A 21759-nucleotide genomic window follows, 5' to 3' on the forward strand; every position below is an offset into this window, starting at 1 on the left:
AGACCAGGATAATTAAAAAAAAAGCAAAACAAGTATAAAGATGGAGAGCATTGATCACCTAAAATTCTAAAAACAGTTGTACCAAATACGGCTAAAGTTATCTTTGCCTGAATAAGAAAATCCTTATTTCGTTGAATAATTTGCAATTTTGCAAACAAGAAAATCTAAAAAAAAAAGAGTATATAATTGATATTCATGTCAACACCAAAGTGCTGACTTCTGGTGATGCCACCGGGAACATAACGTCCACCAGCAGTGGCATCGACCCGGTGGTGTAAATATTTATAAAAAATATCAGGCTTATAATTTGATACGCCAGACGAGTTGCAACTTATTGTTATACTATATGCTAGACTGTGATTTTGAAAATAAGAAGATGTGGTATGATTGCCATTGAGACAACATAATACAGAAGACCAGATGTCACAGAAATTGACATCTATAGTTCAGCGTAAATGAGACAAACAACATGTACACATTGCAAAGAGAAAAAATTTCATACACACATCATTTGATTAACATTTTCAACCTATCTAATTGGTATTGAACTGTCAATGTATTATCCTTCGAAGTTTAAAGCTAATCAATTTGGCATAAATCGAAGGGAAGATTTCAAATGCACTTAATTGAACTTTTTTTGTTTTGTGTATTACTGTACATTTAAGAAGCAACACGCTATCAGGTAAATAATGATATATATAACCTTTGAGCTCTGGAATATCGTTTCTATCTGGATCTGAGTCTTTTTTGATGCAAGTGCAGCTGGAATTTTGGTTCAATAAAATTAAAAGTATAAACAATTGGGAAGGACAAATCATCGGTGTTGACTCAATGTATTGTTTTCAACCGACCCTGATTGTCATGATTTAATATAAATTAATATAGATATAGAACCAGGTGTGTGCTGACAAAAAAGCCCTGTTTATTTGATAAAAAAAAAAATCTTAGTGGACGTCTTTTATTATGCCAACAACATCATGTATGGTTAGGTGTGGGCTGTGTGTTTCCTGGCATCATCTACAACAATACAAACATGTTAAGACGAAGTTATGGTAGAGAGGACTTCGTGAAATTGAGAACTGTAAACCAACTTATTTTCGATTTATTTTTTGCGACTTTAAGAAAAATAACTCGAATATAAAACTTCGCGAATATGTTCAAATTGGATCTTTCCTCATTAAACTACATCAAGTTGTCAGAAAATCGCGAAACTTAATAGCCGTAAAGTGGTCTAGAAAGGATAAAACGCGAAATCAAGTATCATACAAAAGGTTGGTTTAAAGTATATTAAATGAAATGTTATAACAGATCTATAAAGATCTGAAGCAGCTTTACAATGTTCAACATATGTCTTTAACAATATTGTATTACTCACATCAGAGTCATATTAAACAGAGTTATAAAACGATAGAACATAAGTATCTTGTCAGAACACTTGTAGTTTCTGAATGTTATTGACATCACATTCTTGTGATGAAAAATTAGCATTTAAATCAACTTAAGAAATCAGCGAATAAATCTATGCTTTTCCCAAGTTATGTCAATCTGAATGTGATGGCAGAATTAAGAGAAAACACATTATATTATATTAAAAAAAATTGGGAACAGTGCCACGTTCATATTATATTACTTGCATATATTAGGTATTTGCAAATTAAGATAAAGACCCTTTTTAGATATACATTTTTAAAAGTAAACCTTTTTGGACACGTATTCTATGTTTCAAGTTATAACATATAAAATGACCTTGGTTTTAAGGTGGAAAGTCTTCAACTAAATATGCAACCATATACCGAACGACCACACGAACAAACGAACGGGCAAAAAACAAATAAAAAACGTTGTAGATCATGTAGGTGGAACATACGTTGTAAATATAACGGACTTTGATGAGACTGTCGTACAAGTTAGAGGTTTACCGCTACAAAACCAATTCCATACACCATTTTCTACATTTGAAAATGCCTGTACCAAGTCAGGAATATGACAGTGGTTGTCCATTTGTTTTTTATGTGTTTTGTCATTTGAGTTTGCCATGTGATTAGGAGCTTTCCGATTGAATTGTCCTCGGAGTTCAGTATTTGTTTTACTTTTACTTTTTATACATAAGCGTAAGTTATATGCGGTACGCCTTACCTACCTTCAATCCAGGCAAATACAATCTGTCTACAGTAACTACTCAGTCTCACCAGTCTTAAGTGTACATGCTTATCTTTGAACAGAAAACAAAATATTACTTCTAAGATATAACTCAATATTAATTGTACATTTACAATACACGAACAACCAATTGGTTACTTCAATAATACGATAACAGGAATAGTTACAAGAGTATTGATCAGTAGTCTGTGATGTCTCTAAATAAATATTTGTTCATATATACATTTTCATCGAGGTCTTATTCGTCTTGAATCTTAACAGGTGTGCTAAAATTAATAACTAGGCAAAAGACCCTGTGAAACACAATTTTAAGTTAAGATACATATATTTATGATAGATCTTTCTTTAAACTTATCATGATAGACCATGTCAGACTATCTGCTAAATGTGGAAAACAATTACTATTTTAGCTACCTTTGTGACACAAAAAATATCAAAATCTAAATTTCAGAGACGGCATAAACACAATAGAACAGAATTCTTATTAAAGATAGATAAAGTAACGATACTTCTGTTTTTACACCGAAATGATTAAGCAGGCTATACTATCTGCTTAACGTAAATTTAAAAAAAATGCTATACAAGCTTTTGCAATTTAAAAAAAAAAACAGAACAATATTTCACTCATAACTCACAACTGTCATTTAAATGGGAGGTTAATCTAGTAATAAAACCAGGTGTACCCTAACATATGCTGTTGCTTTATATTTGTTTTGTAAGCTATTAGAATCCAACGTTAAATTTGATAAGGTTTTACGGAATTTCCTCTTTTAAATTGACTTGAGTGTTCGGAATGTTTGTAAGTTCTCTTTCATATACGAATAGAAAAAAATCTAAAACAGCTGTACCAATCATTTCCTTGGTTTATAAAGTCGTTTTTGCTGTTTATATTAACAGTGGAGTTCTTATTATGTAAATGGTTTTACCCAATTAGTTAACATATTAAACTAACCTATTTGGTATTTGTAACGCAGACAGCTTTTTCAATAATATGTTTAGAAAACAAAGCGGAAATGTATATATGTATAAAATTTGAAAAAATACTATGAATTCATGTTTTACTTACAATCTGAAACCGAATCGTCACCTGAAAAATATTTATGAGAGAATAAGGACTTAAAAACTTGACATAGATTTAGCTTTATATGTTTACAATATAGTTTATAATCAAATTGTTAAACCTTTTAGAAATGTCAATCAAATTAGATAAAAATGCTTCGCACTCTCTCATTTATACGAAGGATGTATTTCCTGATGGCCTGGTTGTTGTTTAGTATCGGAATGTACGTTCCTGTATTTTATAGTTAAATCTGAACTGAAACCTGCAGATAAAAACATATATAAACCTGTCCCTGTACACAATATACATGAAGCCTTAGCTCATATGTTCAGTCCACGGTGGATATCATCACCTCAGTAGTCAGTAATTCGGTGCTTAAATGCTTAATAACAAAGCGTTCTATAATGACCGTAAATGAATTATGAAATTATAATAAAACTAATGTCTCAATTACCTCAGTCAAAGTTTTGTATATGTCCTTTTTATATCATATATTCTCGTAGTTGTGTCGGTTCTAACACGTTATTGGCTTTAAAATATTCGGTTTTGAGCATTATTTGTGAATGTTAATCGAGAAATCTGCTTCAGACGCATGGCATTTTTTACGTGTTGTTTTCGTTTTTTGAGTTATTACGTAGGTTTAAAAAATTCTTCTTTCCTGGAAAGTGTTTTTTATTATGTCTTTTAAAACGTTACCATGTAGCCCATCGTGATCCCTTTCCTTATCTTCATGCGTCTCAGTTAAATCATGGAAACCCAAGGCTACTTCTAAGTACAATCTTTGGACATCTAAAAATAGACCAAATGCGATTTACAATAAATGCCGATTTTACAGAAACTTTCATCTGGAATTATTTATTTCACATAAACATATAATGTATAAGTAGGTTGAATAGTATAATATGTTTTAACTTAACTGTTGTAGTTTTTAATTGGGCACTATTAACGAGATATATATATAAGTCAATAATCCGACCTTCAATTTAATCCCTTGGCTAGAGATGAGTAACGCATAAATTAGGCGTGATCAGTTATTAAAATGAATAGAATGTCAACAGTGACAGTGGATGGGGTAAATATTATTATTGGCTGATTCGATGCAAAAACACTCAGTCTAATACTGGTAATGCGAAAAGTAATATATATTTTATCTAAAATATGAATTAAAATAGACAGAAAAAAGATTGATAATTTTTATGCTAATATCATATTAAATGACTTTCGGCAGTCTCCAGATGTCAAATCGATGATTAACTATATGTCTTTTAGAATACAATGCTCGCTAAGTGCTGATATATATTATCAATCCTGAGCATTGTCAAGTATAATTTTTTAGACTTTTTTATGGATAATCGTATTAGTACCTTTTCAATCAAATATAAGATTTTGAGTTAAATCGGTGAGCATGAATTTGACTTCGAATGCAACTTAAAATCGACAATTTGAGCTAAGCAACTGGACGACACATTGGTTTTCTTATCTTTTAACATGTTGTAGTAAGCAAAAATTTTGAGATTAATTTGATTTAAGAGTTAATATATACACATTTATATATAACAAGAATATGTTCATAGTACACGGATGCTCTATCAGCACTATCATTTTTTATGTTCAGTGAACCGTGCAATCTGGTTAAAAACTGTAATTTGGCATAATATAAGAAAGATCATTTCATAGAAAACATGTATACTAAATTTCAAGTTGATTTAACTTCAGCTTAATCAAAAACTACCTCGACTTAAAACTTTAACCTGAAGCGGGACAGACAGACGAACAAACGAACGAATGGATGAACGTACGGACGGACGGACGGACGAACGGATACGAAAGGATTGACGAATAGATTCACAGACCAGAAAACATAATGCCCATAAATGGGGCATAAAAAGGCAAAATATTAGTCAGTAATTACCCCAATGACATATCATGACCATTTTTTAACCATAAGTTTGTATCACTTACCTGCGAAATGATCATGCCTTTCCCATGCGTCTAATAAACTAATGACATCTAAAATAAGATTTGCCTTTAATAGTTATAATTTCAGAAGTTTAATAACAACAATGTACACAAAACATACACCCGATGTCAATATCTTCTCACGATTATATCAAATACTTTGATGTATGTACTCAAATTGATCGAGTACTTATATTTATTAAATGGATACATGTAGTTCCCTTTAGGATGTAGTAGAACCACGATAAGAAAGACGGCATCTTCTTTTTTATGGAAAGACCAAGGCCTTCAGCTGCGGGAGTGGTCATTGAATCAAAGAGGTTTTAAATTCCAGCAAAAGAAAACAGTGCCCGATATATTTTCTTTTTTATAAAAATAAGAAAATGCAGATGAGGAAAATAGTGATGATGAGATATACAAATAGATATAGGAAGATGTGGTATGAGTGCCGATAACACACCTCTCCATCCAAGTCACAATTTATAAAATTTAACCATGATATATCAAGGTACGGTCTTTAAAAATACATATTAATTATAAAAAAAAAGAAGATGTGGTATGATTGCCAATGAGAAAACTCTCCACAAGAGACAGAAATGACACAGACATTAACAACTATAGGTCACCGTACGGCCTTCAACAATGAGCAAAGCCCATACCGCATAGTCAGCTATACAAGGCCTGAAATATGACAATGTAAAATAATGTAAAACAATGCAAACGAGAAAACTAACGGCCTAAGTTATAGAAAGAAATTAACGATAAACAATTATGTAACACATAAACAAACGACAACCAGAATGAATTGGTACAGGCACATACATAAATAATATAAATAAACATTTAGCGGGATCCCAACCCTCCCCTAACCTGGGACAGTCGTATAACAGTAAAACACAAGAACGAACTATAAAAATCAGTTGAAAAAGGCTTCACTCATTAGATGGACAAACATACAATTGGACGAAACAAAAATGAGAAAAAAGTAAAAATCATTTCAAAACCACCCTTTTTTTAGTCAGTTATCGACGAAACCTGACATAGCGTTCAAATGTTTTATACTAGAAAGATAAACAAAATAAAGGAATGGTCAATTAGTTCTTTATTTAGTAAGTGTTCAGTTTACTTACGATTAGCATCTCGCAAGTGAGTACAGTGTTCTCCTGTAAATTAAACAAGGCAAATTGATATAAATGTACTAGAAATTGTTTTTTAAAATACGTTTATGAAAGTTAAAAGTTACATAAGCATGAATAAATGATAACAGGAAGAGTGCTTCAATAAGCAATTGATATCACATTAACGTTGCGTCGTTTGTTTTCTCTTATTTTTTAGTGTAAATTCACATTCACATTGTCTATCCCAAATTCATGTTTTTGGTTTTGATGTTATATTTGTTATTTTCGTGGGATTTTGTCTGATGCTTGGTCCGTTTCTGTGTGTGTTACATTTAAGTGTTGTGTCGTTTCTCCTCTTATATTTAATGCGTTTCCCTCGGTTTTAGTTTGTTACCCCGATTTTGTTTTTTGTCCATGGATTTATGAGTTTTTAACAGCGGTATACTACTGTTGCCTTTATTTGGTACTGTATAAGTAACCTTTATATCAGCAGTTTGATACTTTGCCAGAATGCATAGGAAGAATGACAACTCTTAGGTTTTATTATAGAATAAGCTGTTTCTTAATTCAATTCGTGAGTTTGGCATGGTGTCGCTTCTCAATCAGCGTTCATAGGAAAATCGTTTGTATTTTTGTCGGCTTAAAATGTAAATCGCAAATCTAAATATGCGGGGTTTCTTTTTAGCGTTGCCTTAAACATTTATTTAAGGAATGACTGTAATATTTTGTCTGACTATGAATAAATAATTTAAAAAAATGTGGTGCACACTGAATAATCCGCGTAGCAGGTTAATTTCAACTGTGCATCACATTTTTTTTTAATGTTATTTCGAATAGACAGACAAAATACTACAGATAATCCATATAATTAATTTCTAAATTCCATTTTAAACCAAAGTAAACCTTAAAAAACTTTGATAACGTCAGTCACATGATAAAATTATGTCTTTAAGCTGATAAACAAAACAACGTTAGCCTATCAGAACACGCGTAACATCCAAAATTAAATTATTCACATATGAAGAGCTGACGAGTCTCCCTTCTAAAAGCGAGATCGGTCAATATCATTTACAACCTGATGAAAGAGTTGAAACATATTCAAGGGAAATTCAAACTTACTAATTGGTAATAAACAGACAACGCCATAGCATAAACAAATACTACAGTTCACATAATAGTGAACTAGACATAACATAGCAGACTAAGCAACACGAACCCCCATATTAACACAGGAATGACTTTATATGCCCTGGAAGAGTAAGGACATCCTACCTCATATTTTTTTAATGTACAACAACACTCATAAAAACGAAGGAAATATGTATACCAGTGTGTAAAGCATTTTGAAATATTATGTACTCTGTTACAGATAATGCATATGTAAAGGTTTTTGTTGTCGTAGAACACACCGAGGGGTGTCAGGATTGATGAAATGAAAGACCGACCGTAGGGAGGTCTTTCTTTGAGCAATCCTGACACCGCGAGGTGTGTTCTACGACAAGAAAATCCTTAAAATATGCATTATGTGACTTATATACCATCAAAAATATTATTTTTTTATAAAGATTTGCAAAATTTAGTGTCCTATTTTAACGATCACACTTAATTGGGATATTCCTGTCTAATGCGTTAAGGTTTTAATACGGCCTTCGGCTCATTTAGAATGTGAAATAAAACTCACTGATTAATCTAGATATAAACCTTTTAAAAATTACTATCCCTATACAATAAAAATACTACTGTAACTTCATGAAGAAAGAAACAAATGAATTTTTACCATCCGATATCGGATATATGACAAATACAAGACACAGTGTAAGTAGTTTATTGTACCAACTTAGTTTGTGGGAAAAAGGAGGGTATGTGTTTTTTTTTTTTTGTAATGACATTTCTAATTTTTCAACAATTTTAATTGAATCAAAGAAATTTTCAGAAAGATTGTCTTTTGAATAGCATTACATTTTTTAACAGATAATCAGGATAATTCATATACCCTCCCCAACCGACACTATTGTGAGTTACGTGAATGATTTTCAATAGAATATAAGAATTTCTTATTAGTTGATCAATTGATAGAGTAAAAGGTAAACATAAATTTTAAAAAGTTAAGAACTGACACGAAGACGAATATAAATGCATGTAAGTCACAGTATGATTTCCTATTCAGTGTGTATCGTCCTGAACATGTATGAAATATTTCCCACTGGACGTAAAGCACAAGCAACCAACAATCAATCAACCTATCGAGTGTGAATCAATAAGATTTCAAAATCTTACACACGAATATGTTAAATCTGGCTTTATTTTATGAAAGTCTACATTAAAATTCGTCCCACTCAAATGAAAATGTTTCTGTATTGCAGCGATCAATTAACAAAACTTCACATTATATTTGTTTTTAAAATCAAAATGCAGGCAAAGACGTTCCCAAAGCGGTAACAATAAATTATCAGACGAATATAATTTTAAAGTAAATTATAGATTGCTTTTTATCAAGGAAAAGAATGACCTCACACAGGTCATTATTTTATGCCTTGGAGCATATTTCATTGACACATAGTATCGTCCGGGTTGATTCTGAAAAAGAATGACCTTTGGTTCCGAAAGAAAATAACTCCATATAGGTATATAACTAATTAATATAACATACCAGTTTCTGTCATTGTGGCATTAGTTGTAGGACTTGACTTGTGATGTTTCGCAAGATCTATTAATAACATATATAAATGTATATAATTATATAGAGACATTTAAAAATAAAATCCTGACTAGTATTATGACAAGTATTCTATAGTTTAGACAGTTCAGTTTAATTAAAACTATACTTATGTTCATAACATTCTTTTCAGATTAACATCAATCTTATCATATGTAGTTGTAATAATAGTTTACTAAAACGACTATTTGGTCGTCTTTTTTTTCAGTACAACATTTTTAGTTAACACATAATATGACACCTTCACATAAACACTGCTTATCATTTCAAACTGTGTTGTAATCAGCAATTGACAAATGTGCATGAATAGTTTTGTATACATTGTAATATCATTAATTCGTATATTATAACAAATTTGATTCGTTTAGGGATAGTCACATGTTAAACTATATTTTCGAAGGTAGAGAGAAAACGGCGGATAGCAAAACGCATATTGACCTGCAAAAAGCATATTGCACGGTTATTTTTAGAATAATGAATTTCAGGATATTGTTTAACATTTTGAAACACATGATATTTGTGATCGATTATTTGACGACAAAAATCTTCAAATACTTAAGAACGTCCAAAAAAAAAAGTAAATGAAATAACAACTAATAGTTTGTTATTGTCAAGGAGACAATGTAATATCTATAAAACTCCAACAAACCTAAATGACGATTTTGATACATATATGGTCAGAAATTAATAATATAACAAATATAGCCTTTGTATAAGGTCAATACAGGATATATCGACCCAAAGAAGTATATCGACTTCGGACATCGTCCTCAGTCAATATACTTCTTTCAGGTCAATATATCCTTGTATCAACCTCATACAAAGGCTATATTTGTATAATATGTATACTCGGTCGATGTTTTAGCTGACTTAATTGGCACATCCTCTTAGGCAAACTTTCCTTCACCCATAAACCTATCTGTTAGCCCCAAACATCATTCTCACCTTCAATCCAGATCATGATTTCTCTTCGGCATTCTGCATTTATGTGTGTTTTTATGTAACCTTCAACATGATCATCTACAAAATTATTGATTGAAAAAGAAATTTGACAATTATTGATATGTCTCTTTGACATCATTTGATAAATTGTGTTTTACAATAAAAATCATGGAACCTGTGTTATCCGAAACGCTGGAGGACCAGAAAAAAATGTCGGATTAAGCAGGGTGTCAGAATACTAAGGTTTTTTCTGTAAGGATATGCCTATTTTGCGACCATGCAAATGTGTCGGTTAATGCAGGATGTTGGAATACTCAGGTGTCGGATTAGATAAAAAAGAAGATGTGGTATGAATGCCAATGAGATAACTATCCACAAAAGAAAGGTTACACTGTATAACGTTTTATTGGTGTAGTCTACAAAGATTTTATATTTGATACCTAAATGAACATATTATATATATTTGGAATGTTACACATATACGTATAAATGATTAATTTTTAAATGTACTCATTGTTGGTATGTTCTTACAAACCGGACCCGATCAATTGGTGTATGTTAAGAAACCTTCAGACTACATGCAGAATTAGAACTCAATTGCATGTTTCAATCAGATAAACTTTGATTCTTGTAGATGTTCGGTTGCTTTATTATATAAGTTATGCTCCGAAATTCTTTAAATTCATCGACATCGATATTCTTTTAATATTGACCACCGACATAAAGTAAGCACCAAATTTTCAAACAATCGTTTAATGTAGGCCTTAATAATGATTTTCTTCTGAGTTGAGTATTTTTGTGATTTTACATTATAATTACAGTCTGGAATTCCCTTCAAGAAAGCTTCATCATGAAGACTCGTATAGCTGTGTGATGGATTTTTGATGGAAGTACTTCCACCATGTCCAAAAGAAGGATGTTGCCCAACGAGTGTATCGATAAAACCAAACAAGAAACCTGAAGAAATAAATTAAACTTTGATTATTCTCTTAACAGTCTGTTTGTTTACTCCGAATTGGATGAAAAACTGGTATACAACTCGATTAACAAATAGTTTATGCCCTAAATGTACATGATGTTATCACGGCGTTCAAAGCGAGCAAAAACTACAAGCATACTTTATATTTTGTTTGTTTGTTAAGCTGTATTTGACAAAACCTTTTGGAATTTTGATCCTCAATGCTCTTCAACTTCGTACTTTTTATGGCCTTTGTAACTTTTTTGGATTCGAGCGTCACTAATGAGTTTCTTGTAGACGAAACGCGCGTCAGGCGTAATCACAAAATTTATTCCTGGTATCTATGATGAGTTTTTTTTTAAATATAAGTATTTACTTGTACCAATACGTATACATATATAAACGCGTTATAGATACTAGAGTTACAGTTTTGTATTTGCGCCAGCCACGTGTTTAGGCTATAAAAGACTCATCAGTGACGTTCAGTCAAAATTGTCAAAAGGCCAAATAAATACGTACCCTGGGCTAAAATGATAGGATTTGTTTTTTTTCGATCTTGAAAGTCATCTGTTTTATACAATATGGTTTTTTTTGTCAATTAAGTTTATAACATGTACGACGGGAAATTATGAAGAGTTCACTAAATGGCTAAGAATAATATATACAATATTCATTATGTCTACGAGATATTTTTGTAACAATATGGTCGTCAATAACAAAATGATTGCTACAAAAAAGTGATGTGTACTTACGTTTTCTGTCATTTTGTAACATTTTATGGTATATATCATGATATAATCTTTCTACAGCTAAAAAAAAGGAACATTAGAATAATCATACATATTTTCATGACTTTGAGATGAAACTGAAAACATTTATTTCCCTGTTGTGAGAATGTATTTATATGGACATTTTTTGCACGAGTCGGCAAAAGTATTTGCAGTTTTCCTTTATTGTACAGTATGACAAAACAATATATTTTTCAATTTGCTAATTCATGGCATAATACGAAATTAATTGACTTCCGAAAGTATTTTTTGTCTTTTTTTTAAACTACTATCTCTGATCCCTTCATATAACGGTATGGTAATAGAAATAAATTAAGGCTGCATTCAAAGCTCGGAAATATACCATGAAATGTACATTGCAAATTAAAACATATTTACGATAATTGTTGGTACGATAAATCAGCGATCGCCAAACCGCTCATACCTATCAATAATAACATACCATTATAATTATCGTGCTTAACCCATTCTTCTAACAACAGAATTGCATCTATAAAAAAACGAAAAATATTTCTCATATGTTATTTGGCTTTTCTATCAACTTAAAAGATCCGTCAAAATGATATTCGCACTTTATACATTTCGTGCGTCAGAAGAGCTTTTCAAGAGTGACATGCACCATCACTTTTTTATGGTGATTAAGATTATTTGAATTTTCCTCGGAGTTTAGTATTTTTGTGTTTTTACTTTATGATACATGCATACCTCAGGATGTGTATGGCCAAGAGGGATCAATACTGAAAATCTAAATAATATACGGCCAAATTGTTTTAGGAATTGGAAGCTTAACATTCTAAAAAATTGTTCATTGATAAGCGGGATATTGTAGACAAAACGTATTATCAATTTTATAGTACTGACTACTGAAGTGATTATTCACACAATGACCAACAGCACGTCTGAATGCGTGTTCGTCAATGTAAATACATCTTTATTTCGTGTGCCATATTTTGCGTTTGCATCGATTTAACCTGCACATTGACGACTTTTGCTCAAATGTGGTAAACACACTTATTTACACTGATGCTCTTTTTCGCGTTTTGCTCTTTTGATCGCATTTTGCGGCGATTCTAAATTGTAGTTTTCAAATTCAATTGATGCAGATTAGTACAGCCTTTTAAATTCGCGTTATTTCTTTTATCGCGGAAATCGCGAAAATAAATCGCTCACAAAATTTAGCTGGTTTACAGCACTCTAGGGTGGTACATAAGACTACAGGGAAATTAGTCTGTAAAAACAGCTAAACGTCAAACTACTATTTACATTTGTATCTTACCGTATTTTCCGTGTTGCTTATGTTATAACAAATCCGGTAATTAGTCTAATTCGGATTGATTTTGACTAAAGACGACACTAAATTTCAATTACTATTTGAAAATGAACTGCATAACTATAAACATAAGTTATTGATAAATTACAAATTCTACTGAATGGTCAGTTTTCAATGCTTTCTTTGAAAAGACCATTGTTCGTTGACGACTCAAAAACAATAGAGTTTAGAGAGATTTATGTGAGACCATTGTTTAGTGGCTACTACGAGAAAGACATTGAACAGTAAAACATATAGTAGGGTTATTGTTAATTTTGTTTATTTATTTATTGTTTTACGTCAAGAAGCTTAGGTGCCTGTTGAGAACCACCAATTTGAGATGATATCTCTCAGAATGACTTTGGTCAGTGATTATTTCGAGAATGCATTTTTATCAATATATGAGTTTAAAGAACTTTTTTTTTATTTGTAATTTGCCTATATTGTATGCATGCGTAGTCGCGATAGATGGTTATAGAAATATGTCTCGATCGCAGTGAAAACATGGTTAAGTACGGGAAAATATATCACGATTTATAAGATGTGATTGATTGATTAATTGTTGGTTACTTAACTTCCAGTGGTAAAAATTTCATGCATGTCCAGGTCGTGAACAGGTTAACAATAAATGCAATAGGTAGGTCTTGTAAATAGTTATCAGAGGTACCAGGATTATAGTTAAATACACCAGACGCGAGTTTCGTCTACTTAAGACTCATCAGTGACGCTCAGATCAAAATAGTTATAAAGCCAAACAAGTACAAAGTGGAAGATCATTGAGGATCCAAAGTTTCCAAAATTTGTGCCAAATACGACTAAGGTAATCTATTCCTGGGATAAAAAAATCCTTATACTTTTATACGGATATGGTAATCTATTCCTTGGTTATGGAAATCCGTAGTTTTTCGAAAAATTGTAAAAGCGGCCATCCGGTATGATGATTGGGGATATTTGGGCTGCCACTGGAAAATTATGGTATATTGGATAGACAGATATTTTGCCTTGCAACAGGCCACCTTTGGACCACTTAAAGAGTTGTTGCAAGGGTTCATTGCGTGCAAAGAACGTGAAAATTTCTTCACAGGAGGCTTTAGATTTTATGAGATGTGAGTAACAATAGCTCTATCAACATGTACGTTGACTGCTGCAAAAATTAGGAAAAACAAACACCATTCAGTTGTAAATATTGTATCATCCACTTAAAAATCATTTGTTTTATTTGACGTTTAAATACTCGACAATATTTTATACAATATGTTTACTTACGATGTTTACGTGAAACACTATTGCATGTTCTACCTGTCAAATGAAATATTATACTTTATCAAAATTGAAAAAGAAAAATGAAGTAAACTCATTCATGTGATATAGAAATTGTCTATGTGCATACACTCTATTGATTTTATTTGTGTCATCCACGCAAACCTTTGCTATCTTACCATCATTGATTTTGAGAATTATGCTTTAAACAAGATTTTAAAATCAATGTTAAGTTTTATTATCTTTATCTTTGAATCGGTAATTGCTAATCATATATATCATGATTGAAATTTTGTGACAAAGTACAAAATACCCAGCAGTGCCGCCGACAAAAAATAGGTTTTTCTATATACAAACCAAGGCCTAATAGTAGTTACTGACATGTAATTGATAATGTAATATTAAAAAGATGTGTCAGAGGTTTATATACTACAGATACAGTTAAGTCTGCCTCCTATCTTGACTTACAACTGGAAATTGACAATGAGGGTCGGTTGAAATTAAAACTTTTAAACAGAAGAAATGATCTCAGCTTTTAATTTGATATGAGGCAGACTTAACTGTATATGTAGTATAGATGGGATAGATTCGTTCAACATAGTCGCCAAATTAGGTATTATTTAGTGAGCGAACATCATCTTTATAGCGGAACGTAAAGTTAAAGGTTGTGGCTAACTTATTATCTTCATTCCTAAAATATTCCATAATAATAACCTTAATAAAGATTAAAAAAACAAAAATACCGATACTCACTTTGAAAATGAATTGAACGACGAGTGGTTGTAGTAGGAGGTTTTGCAGTATAGTGACCATGGTGATGGTGATTACCGTGCCCGACAGTGGTATGCTTGATAGTCGTTTCGAGCTGTTGGGCAGCTGAAAAAATAGCAATCAGCCCTGAAAGAAATTAAATATCATCAGCAATTATTAATAGGAAATTGAATTGCACAATCAAAATCACAATCCGCAAAAAGCGATAAAACACGTCTATAATTATAGACAAACAAAACACAAAGATCTGTAATCAATTTTAACAAAAAACTTATGACGAATAAAAAGTATACTTAATGGTTCCTAACTTACGATGAACTTTAGTCTTACGATTTTTTTGTAAAACTTACATGTATCACTGTATGGTATTAAATATTATCAAAAGTGAAAACTCCCTAGCAAATGACAAAAGCTCCAACACCAAACAATTGGATACCAGCTGTGATATTCCTGACTTGGTCAAAGTATTTTCTTATGTGGATTTAACTTATTGCTAACTAAACCTCTCACTTGTATGGTATTAAATCGCACAACATTCCATGATACTGACAACAATGTGAGAGAAAAAACAAGCAGACATAAAGGTTAAGGCACGTTTTTTTTTAATTTGTTTACTGGTCGAAACTGGGTTCTACTTTCATTTAAAAAATGAGGTACGATGAGGTACTTTTAAATTTATATAGGACAGAAAGTCTATTATACAAGATGTAAGCCAAGGATAAACGGCAAGTAACCAAACTAAATAAGGCAAACTTCGAAAATGAAATAGAAACTCAAAAAGATTTCCGTAAACTTAAACGCAAAATACAGATATCGTACACCGACTTGATTTCTATAGTAGTTTTCAACTGAGCTCCGAGAAAAATTCAATTGCAAAGTCCCTAATCAAATGGCAAAATCAAATGTCATAAAAACACATCAAACGACTGGACAACAACTGTCATATTCCTGACTTGGTACATGTCTTTTCAAATGTAGCAAATGGTTAATTGAACCTGGTTTTATAGCGCTAAACCTCTAACTTATATGACAGTCGTATCAAATTCCGTTATATTTACAATGATGCGTGAACAAAACAGACATAACAAATAAATTAGTCAAAATATGGGTACAGCCGTCATCACTGTGTTACTATCTCAACACAATCAATCATTTAAAAAAAGCACAAAAGCATCTATCATTAAAAAAACAAACCATTCGTTGCCTGGCGTGTCTGGCGTCAGAAAATTTAAAACTTAGGAAGATATTTTGTCGTTGAATGTTAATTCAGAACAATTATAATTTCACAGTGGAATGCTGGTACATGTATATAGGAATATATAAAAGAAAATGTTATGTTAGAATTAATTTCAGAAATAGACCGAGATTAAAAATCGTCAAGCAAGTTGTATAGAATTTTTTTAAATCCTCATATGATTAATACCATTACTTGAGTAAAATACTTTTGTCGTTTGTCGTTCAAATTATTTTCAAAATTATAATAGAACAAGAACATAATGCCATATAATGTCTTAGCAATTGTTATCAATTCATGCTCCGTAAATATTAACTTGATTGAAAGTCAACTTCACAAATCAAAATTCGACTCAATCATTAAAGCGTTTATTGATTTACATTTTATAAAAGTTTTATTTTTTGTTTTATACATCAACAAATATGTACTGCATAGTACTTAAGGTAGATGGGATGTCTAAACTATAATCCATAGAATTTTTTAAAAATTTGCCAAAATGTAGTTAATATCATGCTTTTTAAAAAAAAAAATTAAAGAATGGATCACGGGGCTTATTTTTACGCTACACGGTGTTAAATTGACAGATTTTGTATAGATTATGTATGGAAAACCCAATTGTCTGCAATAAAGCAATAACAACACCGTTGAATATTGAGATAACATATGAGAAGATAGCTTTAATATTATGCTTTCAGTTAAGAAAAAGAACAAATGGGGTCACCGGACCCGTTTTCTTGCTACAAAATAAAATAGGTAAATTCCTTACACATTCTATTGTAAAAGTACCTTGATCTGAATTATCTGCCCTTGCATTTGAGTTGCCCTTATGTGGCAAAGTTGGAATAAATATAATCAAACAAAAGTTTTTATTTTTTTGTAAAATACAACCATAAATATGATAAAACATGTCATTTTCTATATTGAAATGAAAGTTCTTACACATGAATCTCCTACTTCACTCAAAATTTGCACATTCTATTAAAGATCTAAACCTTGTTTTCTTGTATTTCTAAATCCAAGATGGAGGGAGACACCCTATCCACCTTAATGGCATAAACATTCTTACAGTTTCTCTGTTTACACAATTGCAACACGTTTCATTTTGCCTTTCAGATATCAAAACACACGTTTGAACAATTTATTTTGATCGAGGGATGATTATTACAAGGACGCTTTTAAACCAGACGTTCCGAGTACTGGAGTCGAATTCGTCTCTTCGAAAATAGTACAACACTGTCCCAGGTCAGCTTTGTTCCCGTAAAAATGTCTTTCATTGACAAATTCATAGTGTTTACGTTTAATTTTGAAAAAAAATCGGTGGTTGCAGTTTGTTTTGTTTTTTCATATGTGTGCTTCATTTGTTTTTTTAACAAATATTTTTTACGATTAAATGTTTTTCTAGATTGTTATCTGGCATGGGTTTTAGCCAATGACAAAGACCGTGTCATGACCTATAATTCTCCGTCATCTTGTCTTAAGTGAAAAATGTATCAATTGCAATCAATCCGCACGTTCAGTTTACATGTTAATAAGATTATCAAAAGGGAAATGGAGCTACATGTATAGAATATTGATTTGTCTATGTTGAGGGACGAAATGAGGAGAATTGTTTACATTTTCATAAAAAAATACATGTTCTGTAAGTGGATTATTATGAAGGTCTATACACAATCACCAAATGTCTATTTTGAATTTTGGACGTGTATTGAGTTTGTTCTTGACAACCAATTATTAGAATTAGTAATAGTAATATAAAAAAGAAGGATGTGATATGATTGACAATGAGACAACTGTCCGTCGACGTTAGATAAAGTGTGAAGCAATTGTAGGCACACAATGAGAACCATTTGTAACGTTGTGTCATCAACCGTTTTAATATAACTCTTGAAGTATGTTTACGCTCTATCAAATGTTATCAATAAGTTCCTTTCCATTTCTTTTAACGTGAACTGTATGGTATTAAGGTGTTTTTATTCAAGATAATATGACAACCTGCATGTTTGCATAGCTGTGTTAATTGGTTAAAATATACAAACAAGCAATCACCATCACACTCAGTTTATCAAAAAAATTGTTTAAACTGATATGAATGTTTTTATAGAAACAAAGAGTATAGCAAATGGTCAAAGGAGGATAAGTCTATAATACTAAAATGACGAGGTCCAATTTGTCAGCCATCATCACGTAAAAACGACGAATCAAAGAATTCAACTTTATATATAACTAATTTAGTACAAAGGTGCATATTAAAAATTACACCACTGCAGGCCCTTTTTGTTTTCCACGTAATTAATATTGCCAATAATTAAGAAGTTCCGGGTCGAGTCCGATACCGATACCAATAGTATATTCACCTGTTACCTATTACCTTATCTGTACGTTCCGCATCTGACAGGCGCACCAACAAACGTTGTATTCAGGATTACTATGCTATATACACGGGTTTTCATCACAGGTCAAATTTTACCTATTTTAGTATTTTAATCAATAAGACATTCTAAGATAACAATATGGATACTAAAAATCTGGACTAAAAATAAGGCCTATAGGTACAGTTTTCAATTTGTTAGCGGGCATGACGTAAAACAGCGAATCAAAGAATTCAACTTTATTTATAACTAATATAGGACAATGCTGTTGATTAAAAAATACTCCATTCCAGGACCTTTTGTTTTCCAAATAATTAATATTACCAATAATTGATAAGTTCAAGTTCGACGGCTTCAAACAGAAAGATTTGAAAGCAGACGGAAAACTGTGCATCTTATAATCGGCATGACTTTATCAGATGACAATACTAATACTAAAATAAGGCTCTCGCATAGTTATATACTTTAATTCAGTCACGGACCCGCTATATCATGGGTGTGTTCTAGTAATATCTATATTTATAAAGCAGGAAAACTGTCTGCCATTGATTACTGTTTGTATACACTAATTATTAGCTATATGTTTCAGTTGGTAATCTAAATGTGTTGATTCGAGCGTAACTGATGGGTCTAATATAGACGAAACACCAGTGTTGCGTACAACATTATGCATCTGCGTTTTATAAGTGTGAACTATTATTTACTAAGTGATATGCAAACTACAATAAATAGTTTTAATGTGTGATGGCTAATCGGTTTATATATGAAAATCGTGCTTGTTCAGATAGACATGTGAAATAAATAAAATAAAAGGCTCAATATAATGAGATTAGTGCTAACTGGCCATTGTGTGATATTGTTTGCAGGCTCTTGTCAAAATACAGAACAACCAAACATTAAAATAAACTTATTGTCAACTCGTTACATGTTTCCGTAAAGATATCAGATGTCAAAGGCACAATGTTTCGTCTCCATGCCATGTTGTGATTTTTAAGATTGTTAAAAGTTAAAAAAAAAAAAAAAAAAAAAAAAAGAGGTCAATACGTCTTTGACATGTTTGAGATACAGATTGGTAATTGATTTCTAGAAGAATCACTTTAATTTATTTTTCAATTAATGCTAAATCTGCTAGGGAGAGTACACTCATAAGTCTTCTATTGTTCAACCTTATTTGTTCTGCATTGTTTGTTTACCTATGAAAATAGTATTTGTATGCACTTGCGGCAAACGAGTAATATTTAAAAGAATCGCTGGTTTATTACTGAAAACATTTAATGATGCAGATATGAAAACCTTGGTTTACATTCTTTAAAACTTGGATTATCTTCAATAAACAGAGTACGATAAGTAACCCCCATTCATTGCACATTGTCTGTTGAAGTATAATTTTAAAAGATTCAAGGTTAAGAATGTAAATAACATATAACTTATATATCGACGTTATATAAAGTTATGACCTAGTTGTTGATTTTTTTTTTTTATTTGAAAAGAGTCCTTAAATTAGAAACCACATTCAATCTTCAGGTAAAATTTAATTTGTCATTTACTTGCATCAATAGTATATATATTCCAATCGATAAAACACATATCAAATAAAAAATAATTATAACCCTCAACAGTTAAATACCCAACAATTATTGTGGAAGCAGTTTTAGGCTTACAACACATTTGATATAATTTATAAAATACTAATTGTAAGGTTTCACGGAGCCATAAATTTCATATTTCAATATTCCCAAAAAAATTCATGCAATATTTTTGAAAAAAACAATTGGATTATTATGTATTACAATAGTTCTGTTTCAATTTGAGTTTTATAACGTTACTAAATTATCCATCAGAGACGTGTAGGAGATCGTAAAATTAGAAAGTCGTGGAAACCTTCCAGAAATGACTTTCTAGAAGTGACTAAACATAATAAGTTGAGAATGGAATCAGGGAATGTGTAATAGAGACATTAACCCGACTAACAAACAGAAAATAGAATATTTCCAGCTTTTTTTTTTACCAATAATAAAGTGGATTCAGTGAAATAAGGAGCATAATGGGTTGTTGTATGTATACCAAGCCGGGAACAACTGTTGATGGTTAAAAATGTTAAAACTATAACAAATTCGACAACTTTTTACCAAACGTATGGCAAACTTTGGGAACGACAAAAAGGGAACTCTATTCATTTTAGCCTATACTATTTATTATATTTCTTACGTTATGTGTATTTAATTTGAACAAAAAACAATAATCAATAATAAAAATCATGGGACGAAAACAGTTGGATAAATCAAAATTTCATGAAAATCCAAATGAACAAAAATCGAAACCTCGGGAACAAAATATGTTGTTTACTTCAGATTTCTCAAAAACATCAGTATTAGCATGAAGCAATCGAAATATTGGAGAACAAACAATGCACAAAAAGGTAAGGTAAATGGGTGCCCATGAAGAACAAGAGGAAATGGTTCTTGCTCAAATATAGAAACCCATCATAGTGTATGAAATTCTCTGTACAGTCACATTCGTTTATGTTATAAGTGTCAGATCGTCTTATTCATGTGTACTTATCCTTTTTCAGTTGATTAATTTGTATAATATGACAATACACATAGTTTTTGAACAACTACATCTGCAAAAACTACTGCAAACGCCAGTCATCAAATACAGTTTTTTTCGTCCGATTTCACATTCGTTTAAACCATGGATTAAATAACAAATAAGCAAAGAGCACAAAACCTTACCAGACACCAGAAACCACAATTGAACGGTGCACATCATTATCTATCTGCAGAACAACTAAATAGTATGCACCATTGTCACGATTGTAAATGAGATAAATTATGAACCCTTGACATATCAGTCAACACATTTGCAATATTCATAATTATATCTGCATTATATCACGTTATTTCTTCAACCGTGAATAATTTTTGTAGGGATGAGGCACTGTCAATATAGCTCATAAAAACGGATAAATTTTGTCAAATGGTTTTATTACGACCCCTACATGAAAAATGTATGTCGTCAGAAAAATGTTTGTACTAGCTATGAAACATCACATAATGCTTTAAAAGATTTTTCGAATTACAATACTTATTATTATGTGGTTTGGTTAGTAATG

General features: G+C 31.3%; 1 protein-coding gene across 2 annotated transcripts; it reads right to left on the reverse strand.

The window, feature by feature from the left end:
- Positions 1 to 900: 900 nt before the first annotated feature.
- On the reverse strand, positions 901 to 21462 carry LOC143055009 (uncharacterized). Of its 2 annotated transcripts, XM_076228132.1 has the most exons (14): positions 21380 to 21462; positions 15024 to 15167; positions 14277 to 14309; positions 12144 to 12191; positions 11666 to 11722; positions 10775 to 10912; positions 9959 to 10033; positions 8948 to 9004; positions 6310 to 6342; positions 5183 to 5230; positions 3917 to 4009; positions 3227 to 3247; positions 2141 to 2212; positions 901 to 1017 (listed from the first exon to the last, which is right to left on the reverse strand). In XM_076228132.1, exons 1-14 carry the CDS (start codon positions 21414 to 21416, stop codon positions 986 to 988), a joined length of 888 nt encoding a protein of 295 aa, XP_076084247.1. In that variant the 5' UTR covers positions 21417 to 21462; the 3' UTR covers positions 901 to 985. The 2 variants fall into 2 exon arrangements, with proteins under 2 accessions (XP_076084247.1, XP_076084248.1); XM_076228133.1 differs by lacking the exons at positions 8948 to 9004; positions 9959 to 10033; positions 10775 to 10912.
- Between the last annotated feature and the right edge of the window lie 297 nt (positions 21463 to 21759).

This window comes from Mytilus galloprovincialis, chromosome 12, assembly GCF_965363235.1.
Source record: "Mytilus galloprovincialis chromosome 12, xbMytGall1.hap1.1, whole genome shotgun sequence".
Classification (NCBI taxonomy): Eukaryota; Metazoa; Mollusca; class Bivalvia; order Mytilida; family Mytilidae; genus Mytilus; species Mytilus galloprovincialis.

What these genes read in the sequence shown, in the direction of transcription:
- LOC143055009 (XM_076228132.1), bottom strand. Translation starts at nt 21,416, where the DNA reads ATGATGTGCACCGTTCAATTGTGGTTTCTGGTGTCTG. An exon ending in TAGTGTTTCACGTAAACATC is followed by an intron (nt 12,192 to 14,276) that starts GTAAGTAAACAT and finishes GTTTTTTTATAG; the next exon opens with ATGCAATTCTGTTGTTAGAA. An exon ending in TCACTTGCGAGATGCTAATC is followed by an intron (nt 5,231 to 6,309) that starts GTAAGTAAACTG and finishes ATCTTATTTTAG; the next exon opens with ATGTCATTAGTTTATTAGAC.